This window comes from Anolis carolinensis, chromosome 3 (genome assembly GCF_035594765.1).
Source record: "Anolis carolinensis isolate JA03-04 chromosome 3, rAnoCar3.1.pri, whole genome shotgun sequence".
Classification (NCBI taxonomy): Eukaryota; Metazoa; Chordata; class Lepidosauria; order Squamata; family Dactyloidae; genus Anolis; species Anolis carolinensis.
Window position 1 is genome coordinate 77,848,763 of NC_085843.1, and position 12,621 is coordinate 77,861,383.

Here is a 12,621-nt window from a genome sequence, read left to right on the forward strand (position 1 = left end):
AAACTACTATATCTCGATGCTATGGAATCAAGAGAGTTGTGGCTTGACACAGTTCTGAGCATTCTCTTTTAAAGAATGCTGCTCCCTTACCAGACTACAACTCCCAGTCTTCCATACCATTGAGTAAAGATGGTGTCAAATTGCATTCATTCTGTTCAATTCCAACCAATTGTACAGTGTAGATTTACCCTTAGTCCAACGCTCAAAATGCTCAGGTCGCCCTCTCCAGATTGCCCTCTCCCTATTATAATGATACAAAAAGTCCTCCCATCCAATCCCAGTGCGGATGATCAAGGAAATTAACGTTAGTGAAATTGAAGACTATGAAAAAGTTAAGAGATACTTAGGATGGAAAAGTATGGGTCATATTTAAAGCAGACCAGTGGAAATAATTGGCACTTTAGTCATGGGTCCACTCTTTGGATGGGTCCACTCTTAAGTGTCAGTAAGAGAGCATCTATTCTATAGAATTTTAGTTCAGTTTGGCACCCCTTTAGCTGCTATGGCTGAATATTATGGAACTCTTGTGGGGAGAAAAAGCGGGGTATAAATAAACATAATAAAAATAATGATCCTGGGAGTTGTCGTTTTCAGTCTTTCTCCTTCTCTGGAGAAGAATGCTGGTGCCTCCCCAAAGCACAACTCCTAGGATTTCATAGTATTAAACCTTGTCAGTTAAAATGGTGTCAAGTTGCTTTGATTCTACAGTGTAGATGCATCTTAAGTCTAGATCCAACATTGCTTTGACTCTTAGCATGCCATTCTCCAGGATGGGAGGAAAGAGGCAGGCAATGGGATGGATAAATGTGTATGTCTCCAAGTTGCCAGTTGGCTGAAGGGATCACATGAATGTTTCTTAGGCAAGGAATATTCAGAGGTAGTTTTGCCAGTTCCTTCCTGTGAGATATAGTCTATAGCATTTTGTATTGATTGAGCGGTTACCATCTAAGTATTAACCAGACCTGATCCTGCTTAGCTTCCATGATCAGATGGGATCTGGTGCTTCAGGCAGTGGCTGCTACACCAAAACAATCAATTCAAATTCATGTGGTTGACTTCATTCAAATTCTCTTTAATAAATTGCTTTCTAATGTTTTTTGTTGTTGCTAGACCTACAAGATAAAATATTGCCTTTCTTAGAGGTGTGGACCACAGAGGTCATTCTTATTCCTTTTATTGGAAGCTTTTGATTTTCTCCAAAACATACTGTATGCTCACTCGTTATAGAAAAGGCTAAATGTATCTCAGAACTACAAATTCCAGAATTCTAAAGCATTGAAATGTAACAGGTAAATTGGAGTTAAAATGTGATAATTCTACAGTGTGGATGCCTTCTTATATAGCATAGTTTCTTTTCTAGTATATATTACATCTCACTTTACTAATGTAATCAATAAGAAGTTAATACATTTATAACTACGGGGAAGGAAGGGGAAATTAATTCAGATTGGCAATTTTGTGCAATTGTGGAGAGATATTGCAGAAGATGTTGTCAATTCATTGTAGCAGCAAGGAACTAAAATCTTCAGATAATAAGGGGGGATTCATTGGGGAAAGTATGGAAAATTCCAGATTCTCTTGCATGTGATGAAGGGAATTCATTTATAATGTAGGCCTGAAGGGACCAGTAAATTGAAGCACGAGTTGAAGAAAGCACTCATGCAAACATCTCCTTTCAGGTGATTGAAAATGCCCTTAGTAAAGAATCGCCTGTGGGTTTTGTATAATAATGTAAGTGTAGTATGAATTCACTTTTGTCCTGTGCTGGTAGTACACCCATATTACACTCTGAAGCCAATGCTCAGTCCCAGAAGGAATGTCAGGATTTGGAAAATGTTACACATATTTAAAGGTGTCAGAGACTAGATTATATTTTGCATATATTTTAATACAAAAAAGGTACCTACGCATGTTCAAATAGCATTTCTTCTTCAAGTTACTACAGCTTCCTTTTCAGCTGCAAAGACTTGAAAGGTCAAACAGTGTTTTTTCCCATTAGGCAAAAGGTGGCTTCTTTTCAGGAACAAAACTCAAGGGTTGGCTTTCTGAGGCTCCTTCTAAAGATAAAGGCAAAGGTTTCCCTTGACATTAAGTCAAGTTGTGTCCGACTCTGGGGGTTGGTGCTCATTTCCATTTCTAAGCTGAAGAGCCTGCATTGTCCATAGAGGTCTCCAAGATCATGTGGCCAGCATGCTTGCATGGAGTGCCGTTACCTTCCAGCCAAAGTGGTACCTATTGATCTACTCACATATACATATTTTTGAACTACTAGGTTGGCAGAAGCTGGGCCTAACAGCAGGAGTTCACCTGCTCTCTTTTGGTCAGCAAGTTCAGGGGACCAGAGGCCCCTTCTACACAGCTGAATAAAATCCCACATTATCTGCTTTGAACTCGGTTATATGGCAGTCAGAGCTGGCCCTAGGTATTTTTCAAGTGTAGGCAAACAGAATTTTGCCCCCCCCCCCCCAAACCAATCACTGAAAAATAAAAGCGTTGGATAAGCGAAAATGTTGGATAATAAGGAGGGATTAAGGAAAAGCCTATTAAACATCAAATTACATTAAGATTTTACAAATCAAGCACCAAAACATCATGTTTTACAACAAATCAACAGAAAAAGTAGTATTGACTGCGCCCCCGTATGTTTTGCGCGCCAAGCGACCGCTTAATTTGCCTCATTGTTGGACCGGCTCTGATGGCAGTGTGGATTCAGATAACCCAGTTCAAAACAGATACTGCGGGATTTTCTGCCTTGTTATTCTGTGTTATGTATATGGCTGTGTGGAAGGGCCCTGAGAGGATGACTGGGTCACTTTTCAGTTCAGAATACACCTTAAGCAGAGAAAAAGAGCAACTGAGTTACTGTCTAAACATAATTATTATGATTTTACAATATTCCTGTTTTCTTTTACTTCAGTGGGTTTTTTAAAAAAAATATATAAAAGAATCCATCAGTTTAAATAGAGGTTTCTCAGGCATTAGGGGTCACAAAATGGCAGATGGTCCTATCTCTTAGATGAGCTTGCTCAAAATTGGGAGGGCCTCTCCTTTTCACTTGGTACTCGGACAACCCGCGCTTTGTTAGTTTTTGTTAGTATTTGTGTGGATTAGATATGGAATCTAGCTCTCTCAGGGGGATCTACAGTGTGCGGCGGCATTCAGTTTGACTTCCATGAACAAATAACTTTTTGACATGAGCCGTTAGGAAGCCATTTTCTGAGAAGAAATGCGGAGGGGATTTGGAGTGGCTACAGAACTGGTCCTTGGAGAGAAAGGGCGGGAAAAGGCCAGAAGTGGTTTCTTTTTATATCCGTGCCAATAATCTTTATCCAAAGAGTTATACAGCGAGAACGGGCTGAACCAGAAAGCTATGTGAAGGAAGAGAAGGGTCAGCCTGCTGAAGCAGCAGCAGCATTTTGACTGAAGGGACCAAATGCTTTTACGGCCCCTGGAAGACCTGAAAGGCTAAGCTGCGGAGGCTTCTGGGAGGGCTGCAAACCTTCAGAAAGGTGGGTGGTTGGGTGCCTGAAGGAAACATGACCCTCTGAAGAGATCCCTCAGTCAATTTCAGGGAGGCTTATGTGCCTTTGAGGGGGATTTCCCCTTAAAATGGCCATTGAACCTCTCAGAACATGTAGGCCCGCCAGGCGCTTTCAACCACTCCTTCTAAATCTTAACTCAAATGTCATGGAGCTGATTTTTTCTTGAGGAAAGGACCACCTAACTTGCCCAGAAAAGAGGCTCCCACTCCCTCACCCAGCCAGTCAGTATTGTATCTTTTATCTTTCAAATACTAAATGTTTTCGGTTTTTTTACAGGTCTTGGAGATGCCTGGGGACAGCCGAGTCGGTTAGGCCCCTTGGATAATGTGGCCAAGGAGCTGGGCTCGCATTTGCTTCAGGTAGAGTTGGCAAAGTCGTGCTGCTTTCAACGCTTGTTGTCTTGTTTCAGGATAAGTTTCACCGTGTTGACGCGAGTGCCCCTGAAATGCCATGGCTGCCCTGAGCTTTGCCCCTTTCAAGCGCTCATAACTCAAGCCAGTTGAATATGGCTTGGTTCCCCTGTTGACACCTCTGTAGGTTAAGTGAGGAGAGTTTAAAAATAAATGGATAAGTGTCACTCCCTCCTCCGCTGGTTGATGCATATTATGGACAAATTGTAGGCTCAATTTGTAATTGGGATTACAGAAATCAAAAGGTAGCAATGGACGGGCTAATGCTTATTTGTATATGCCATTTTTTTGCACATACTTGCAGGCATTCTGGACAAAAAGAGGCTGCTGTTAACAAGAAGTTGAACGCCAGCCTAGTTATTATTATATCTACACACAGCCTCTCATGTTCATGTATATTTTAAATGAGAGTTTTCAATATTTTCCCTCCCCATGGTAGATTAGAGAAAATGTTTTAAAATTTGAGGTTTTTAAGATGGTGAATGATATGATTCCTATTAGAGTTAGCGCCTGGAAGATTAGAGTAGCACATACTCCAGTGTCCAAACATTTTGTTTGTGTGTCTTTTCATTGTCAAAACTTCCTTCTCTTCTCACACTCTAAAAAACTACTATATTTGGTTTGACACATTTTATATAGTCTGACAGAACTATTGTACCTGTTCTCATTCCCACATCATGTGCATAAACCACTCTTTCTGTTGACATCCATGCCAGCACTGACTGTTCCCTTTTTTATAATAATACACTAATCGACAGAGTGTACAATACAACTTATGTAATATTTTCCTCCTAATTTCTCATACTTTTGTTTTCCTCTCTGTTTCCCACAAACTTTTCAAGTCCTGTACTTTCTACACTTCTCGACCACTTTTAATGGAATTATCACTGGCAAGGAGAGATTTTGCACAGCCTTCTACAATTTGCATAAAGCTATTCTTCAGTCTGCGCACTTAATAAATCCCACTCTGTGTCAGGAACAGTAGACTCTTATGCAGTCAGAAATATGTCCTGGTCATAAGAATGATAGTGATCAGTTTATTGTCATACATAAATTGTTTTCCATTAGTAGAGAATGAAATGCTTTTCACTGTGATACATAAAATGTTGGATGTAATTTTAATGAAATTGTATGTCCTTAAAACTTACTTTTCCTGTTGTCATAACATTTTTGCTTAGATATTATGTTACAATAATGTTTTTGAAACCCTTCTCTTGGTGACACAAATTATATATGTAAGCAAAATTTGATACAAATTCTTCATTTTTCCAAAAATATCCTTTCCTGTATAATGAAAAAACTGAATTGCATTTTTTGTTTTTCCCCCTCCCGCAAACTTTCAGATCCAATGTCTCTGATAGTTGAAATGTCTTGCAACAATTAATAATATCTATACAATATTAACTTAAAGGTTGCTCTTTAATATAACCTTTAAACGTTTTGCATAACAAAAAGACCCTGATGATGTGTGCCAATTATTTTTGAGTAATGAATGCTACTTTAAATTCTTCAGTTAATCTGTTGAAAATGTATACACATTTACCTCTGAGAAAAAGGCCCTATATATATTTACAGAGCCATTAAAAGTAAGGTTTTCTAATCGAAGTACTGATATAGCCTAACTATAACATCAGGGAACAAATTGCTACTTTATGAGGAAAGTTTTAAAGCAATGTTTTATTTAAGAAAGCAACGATTTCTCCCCCATGCTACAAAGTTTTGTTTATGTTCTGAAATGTGGGGAGGGAGGAAACCAAAAAGTAATCTGGTTCCAATTACATGCTGTAAAAGTAGGGAGGCTAGAGAATAATTTGGAATATTTTTATTGGGGTAACATTGAACTTGCCCTCTGTTACAGCCTTTTATTACCTTTCTCCTGTTCAAGCATCTTAAAATATGAATTAGTAAATAGAAAAAGCAACTGTTTAATCTAGGTATTTAGATATTAGGTTTTTTTTTCTTCAAATGGAGATGTCTTTCCTGCAACATGGAAAATACTTAAGAGTTTTATTTAATCTCATCACCTTTAAATGGAGCCGAGTTTCACTAAAATGTATATATTAATCTGCTCTATATTTAATTAAACTATTGATAACATATTATCTCTTATGATGACATAAGAGCATCAAAGGTCTTAGGCAGAGATCTCGCTAGTCCTATCACAGACTTTTTAAAATGGAGCTTGAACCTGGTACTGAGGTTTTCTGCCACTTTCCCTAAAGTGCTGCTCAACTTTGACAAATAATGCAATTTAGGCCTCAAACAAATATTTTTACCTGTCTTAGTATTTTTAATTCATCTCTGATTAATGGTGCTTGTCTGAAATTAGTGGAGCTTCTACCAAATACATATTGTCGAGACTGATAAGGATTTCAATACTGTAACTCATAACATAAGCCAACAAAATCAAACTTTTTGTAATCATCAGAAAGGAGAGTAGCACAGTTTAAATCAACTGTTTATGCTGATTTTAAATATGTCTTTATTTTTCCCCCATCACGTCAACTTTTAAAAATATGACGAACGGTACATTACAGCGGACTACTGTAAAGTCTGCACATTTCACATCATATTCATGTAACACAAGCCAACATCAGATATAATTTCATCAGATATAATTTTAGGTCATTCTTAAAGAGTTCTTTGTGCTGAATTCAGATCTGTATTTATTTTTTCTCTATCATGTGTAGTTTTTGCGATGAGGCTAATCGAATAATTAATACATTTAGGCATTGATGTCAATAGAATCTAATTAACCACAAGCCAACAAGTATTTTTCAACAGATATAATTTTAGGTCATTCTTATAAAGTTTTTTGCGCTGAATTTTTTCTCTATTACATGTAGTTTTTGTGACGAGAATAATCAAATAATTAATGCATTTACTCACTGATATCAACATAATCTAATTGATATCAGTGCGTAAATGCATCAATTATACACGTGTTAGAGAAAAAATAAACACAGATCAGAATTTCAGTGCAAAAACCTCTATAAGAATTACCTAAAATTATATCTGATGAAAAATAACTGTTGGCTTGTGTAATCTGATCAAGTCTGAAGACAAATCTCATTTATTTAAGCAGTATCTACTCAAAGGTGCTCATGATTCACATTTCATGTTGTATTTTCATATTTATCTTTTTGGTGGAAATAAGCGATATTAGGTCCCAAGTAATTAATATGTAATACATTAAAGTAGCATGTTTCAGTGTTCCACGTGGTGTTGAAGGTTGATTTAATTTTCCTAAAATTTCGCTGTTATAGTTTGTGAAGCTATGGTTTCATGTTCTTTTTATTTCCCTTATAAGTTTCAAACAAGGCACCTGTCAGATAATCCTTAGCTCACAATGCCATAATTACAAAAGGTCAGAAGAATTTAAAACAGTGCTCAAGAAGTCATTAACATTGCCCAAGATGTCATTAAAAATGTAAATAGTGATAAGCTATTTTGGCTGATGACTTGGGATTGGTCCCCCCCCCCCCCGCCCCCAAGAACCACATAACTCAGGATTTGTGCTAAGTACTAAAATAACCCATATCAACATGAGATTGTTAGCTTAAGTGCTGCTGCTGTAAAACTACCATATGTAAGAGGAGAATGAGTTAGAATTAACTTTTTTACAGTGTGTATATAATAGTCTTCATCAGGCCAATATGGGTAATATCCTTTTAATATATGTTCTTCTGTAGGGAGAAATTAAAACTTATCTCAAGCAACTTGACTATAAATTTTAAGTGTCAAATGTTTACTCAATTTATTTCTCTTTTACAGACTCTGGATGGATTTGTTTTTGTGGTAGCATCTGATGGCAAAATAATGTATATCTCAGAAACAGCTTCTGTCCATCTAGGTTTATCTCAGGTAGGAACACATTTTTGTCCTTTTATTGAATGCTGAATGTTGGTGTCATATGGTGATATAATTTTGCTGGTGGTATAAAGTTTCCCCTTTAGTTGGGTTTAGATGGTTGGGGTTTTTTGAAGAGTGAAATATTTCACACAATTTGTCATTATTTATAAACTGATTTCATTTTTTCTTATTACTTATACTTATGTTTAGAAACTAAAATTGTCACCCACAAAAGTGTGATAATTTGGACACACTATGCATCGTGGTTCATTCACCATATATATAGCCAAAAGCTATCCATTTCCATTTAGGTGCTTTTGCAACTGGCCTGAGCAGAAATTGTAATATCACTGAAAAAAATAGATATTCAAGTCTTTGTTTTCAACAGTGCGCAGTAATGTTAGTTGCTGTGAAAATAGTGGAAACCTGAGTTTTATAGTAACGGTGCCTTAAGAAAAAAAGGGGTAGATTTATGAGTGTTCACATGGAATTCAGGGTAATTTTTTCTGAGTTTTGCCAGCCTCGTGGACTTTTCAGTAAAGTGTTTTATATGCTTATGGCAGAACTCATAAAACTGGGTTTACTACTGTTCTGGTTAGGAGTGAGTGCTTTGGGTTTTAAGGCATGCCACATTTGTTCTTTTAGAAGTAATGATAGTTGTGATCTAAAACACAATTTCAAACAGATCCATTTGAGAATAATAGGATTTACTTTCAAGTACATATGCTTAAAATGTGAGCATCAAAAGTACTTAAAGGTGATGTCATTTAATCCAACGTTTTAAATTATAAATTATGCCCGCAATTCATAATGCTCAAATGGTGAAGAATGGGTATCATAGCATTTATAGCATTTTAATTACCTTTGAATCTTCCCATTATCATGGATACACACACACACACACACACATTTAATTGTGCAAAATACATCTATTTGTGTAGTGTACAGTAAAGTGCACATTCATTTTCATGTGTGGACTGGCTCTTGAAGAATGATCTCAAACTAGCCTCAAAGCTTGTTGTGGGTCGGTATTGGTTAGTCAACTCCATTTGCAGCCTTCCTGGCATTGCTTGAATTGAGGTTCATTCTTTTCTGTAACACATTTTACTCTTAAATCTATTTGCTCTATCTGCAGTGTACTTGTTCTTTTTTCTGGGGTTATTAATAGTTAAGTGGATTTTTTTCAGGGTCTCTGAGTAGGCTTTTCAAGATGCCTCTTTAATAACACTTGCTACATGATGTGGTACCATGTTTACCATTTGCTTTTCAGGCAGTCCCCAAATTACAAACATATGACTTACATATGATTCATAATTAAGAATGAGGGTGAGACAACCAAAAAGAGAAATCTACCCCTCAGAAAGGAAATTCACTCCAGAAAGAGTTCTCATGGGAAAAAGTTGTCTCCACTGAAACTTTATAACCAATATGTTGTCAAAGGCTTTCATGGCTGGACTCAATGGGTTGCTGTGAGTTTTCCAGGCGGTAGGGTCATGTTCCAGAAAGATTCTATCCTTCTGGAGATAATGCTTCTGGAACATTTATCACCAATTCTTGTTTCCACAACAAGCCATTTTTTTTCAATAACCAATTATCACAGCGACAGAAAGTGAGGTGAAATCTTCTGAACAAGGGTATAGACGGCAAAACAAACACTACAGAGGTGTTCACTCTTCTCTATGCTTTCCAAAGCATGCGTGCGTGTATGGCTGAAGTTACACTTAAAATGTACCTCCAACCTACAGAAACTATCTTGTACGTAACGTGTGGACTGCCTATACACTGTTCACTTTCAATTATGTATTCATATATACAGGAGTCAAGCTAAAATACAGAAGCCCCATTTAATGCATATTGTCATTTTTTGATGCAATACATTATTCAATGAAATCACAATCACAAAAAGGCCTTTCAGTATTGTAATGTATGGATTTATCAACTACTCAGCCACATGTTCTATTTGAGGACTCATAATGAACACAAAGACAAAGCCTATCTTGTTTGTAACTTGGGGACTGCCTGAAGGTATGTTTCAGGATCCACCACCATCACACACAATTCCCCATTTCTAGCCATCCTAACAGATTTCTCTTTTTTATGCTTAAAATAAATGGTTTGCTCAAGTGACATCTGTTTTTCTCTGAGAACCATTAGATGAACTCTGCCACCATCAGAATGAATAAGTGAATTTGTATTGGGAGATGGGGTACAAAGGGAGGTCGTGGAGATGAGGAAAATCAGACCTATTGTGGTGACTGTAGCTGATCCTGAAAGGCAGGCATAGCAAAGAGGTATGCGAGTGCTAAAAGTACTTTCAAACAACTGCTGCCTATTTTGGTCTCCAAGGGAAATAAACTCCACACTTTTTCTGCAGGCCAGCGCAGGCAGAGAAGGGATTCTATACATGTGGTGTCTTGTTAAAAACCTAATGTATGACCTGTTCCCCTGTCCTACCACTCCCTTAGTTCTTTCTATCACATTCTTTTCTCCTTTAGTTCTTCATACTATCTTTCTCGTTCTGCTATGTATACCTCCCTAAAATGTTTCAATATGCAAAGTGTGTTTTGCTTGCACCACTCTTTTGGGGTGCTTTACCAAACAATCATTGTGTCTCACACACAGCATTAAATGGATGGTTCAGTTGATTTTTTTTTTCACACCTAACTTTTTTTTTCCAATTCTGCCTTTCTTCCTTCCATAAAAATCTATTTTGTGAGAGAAAGAAGGAATATTTACCCAATATCTCAGGGAGCATCTCTATCTGCAGTGGAAAATCAGTGCAAGAGTGAAGATTCAATATAGTTTTGCCTCTTCACATCCTGAGAAAGCTAAACACCGGAGCTATGTGTGTGTGATTATTTTTTCTCTCTGGAGGAACATATATAGATCCACACTGGTGTTATTCCTTGTGCTCAAGTAGATGCGCTACTTATGCCTACACCTCACTTGTTGAACCAAAACAAGATATAAAGGCCCACATAAAAGGATAGAATATCACCAATAGTTATTATGCAATCTTCGTGTAGTTTTAAGATGGAGGAAAGACTATATTCTCTGGTCTATTGCATACTGAAGGTAGCCTTTAAACTTTAAATGAGCTGAATTTCAGGCTCTAAAGTGTATTTCAGTCTTAATTCATTAAATGAAGTGCATGTTTATAGAAAGTAGATTTATCTGACTACACTGCTGAAATTAGGGGGTTTATCTTTTTTGCTTTACTGATGTTTGCAAAATCTTAATTTTTAGTCCTTAATCCCAGCCAATGTCAAAATTCTATTTCAATTTTACTTCTATATACTCTGTTTAGGATTTGAATATTAATTTGGGACTGCAACCATAAAAGTTAGGATACTTGGGAAAAAGGAAACAAGTATTGATTTTAAATTTATACTTCATTATTAATTAGTTCACTCAAAATGCTCCAAATCATTTACAATTTATTGTCTGTATTATATTGCATAATTCTTTGTAACTAATTGGCTGTCAACATTACATAAAATAGTAACGTTAACAGTTTTCACAGAATTTGTAGTGAACATTCTTGCAGTCTTAATTCCCAGCATTCATTCTGTGGGTCAAAAGCCTACACTGCTTTTGATTCGAAATAATCATATCCCTTGGTGAGACATTTTTGGAATCTATATAGGTGAATAGGAGATCTTGCCAGATATTGGCTTTCCCTGGTAACTGTAAGATAAAGTCTTTTCAATTTTTGAACGGGCACTTTAACTATATCTCATTAAAGGATATTTGATCAGACAAATGAATAGCTGGTATATTGTCACTACAGTGCTCAAACCTGCAATATTGAAAGTTTATTAAAGGGGTTATTCTGCTGTAAGTGATTGTGTTTTGCTACCTCGTTTTTAAAAGAAAAATAGCTCAAAACAGAAGTTTTGAAACCACTTCCTACCCTCTGATGACTTGAAAGTTACCAGGTACATGTGTGTTTCTGCTGATTACTTAATACATACAGAACACATAAAGACAAACACGGACTTTTCTAGAAGCCCAAAATGGAATAACCTCATAAAAGAAGTTAGGGTTCTTTTGCAGTTCTAACAGGCAACTAAAACTATATTATCTCATGTGGGCTTTGTTCTTAATAGCAAGAATAGTTATTGTGGCTTTTTAAAACTATCTCTGATTTTAAAACTATTTGTAGATGTTGCTGTAGCTGGTTTTGAATTTTTTTCATTGATGTCTTTAATTTTGGAAATGAGTTTATCAGTTTTATGTTATCCCACTAGAGAAAGCAACATTTTAATCTATTTCTGCGTGGAGGTATGTTCCATTGAATCACTTAGGTATCTTAAGATGTCTGTAGCATTGACATAGGGGAAGATATTAATTCATTTCTCCATTATTGGGGTTAAGAATCAGTAAGGTTACCTTAAACCAGTGGTTCTCAACCTGTGGGTCCCCAGATGTTTTAGCCTTCAACTCCCAGAAATCCTAACAGCTGTTAAACTGGCTGGGATTTCTGGGAGTTATAGGCCAAAATACCTAGGAACCCACAGGTTGAGAACCACTGCCCTAAACAATCAAAGGTTACACCACCAATTGTAAATATGGGATTTAGGCAAACTTATTTGTTGGTATTAGCTATGTATGTATGGAGTAAGGAAGTAAGGAGTTGCAAAGATCTGATGTAATTCTCTAAACCCCATATTAGAAAGTCTGGGACCATTACCAGCCTACTGCACCAATGTGCTTCAGGCCACACTAGCTTCTTTCAGCAAAACTCTCTTTTGTGAGGTGGGGAGGGGGGGGGAAGAGAAATGTAGGGTCAAAGGTGTGTGCTCTGGAATTACTGA

At 36.8% G+C, this 12,621-nt stretch overlaps 1 protein-coding gene across 1 annotated transcript in view; it reads left to right on the forward strand.

Moving 5' to 3' along the window:
* sim2 (SIM bHLH transcription factor 2) overlaps positions 1-12,621 on the forward strand; it is a 61,964-nt gene that overhangs the window by 21,149 nt on the left and 28,194 nt on the right. The window contains exons 2-3 of the mRNA XM_008107537.2: positions 3,819-3,901; positions 7,727-7,816. Coding sequence (XP_008105744.1) covers positions 3,819-3,901; positions 7,727-7,816 — 173 coding nt within the window. The remainder of the gene's footprint in view (positions 1-3,818; positions 3,902-7,726; positions 7,817-12,621) is intronic.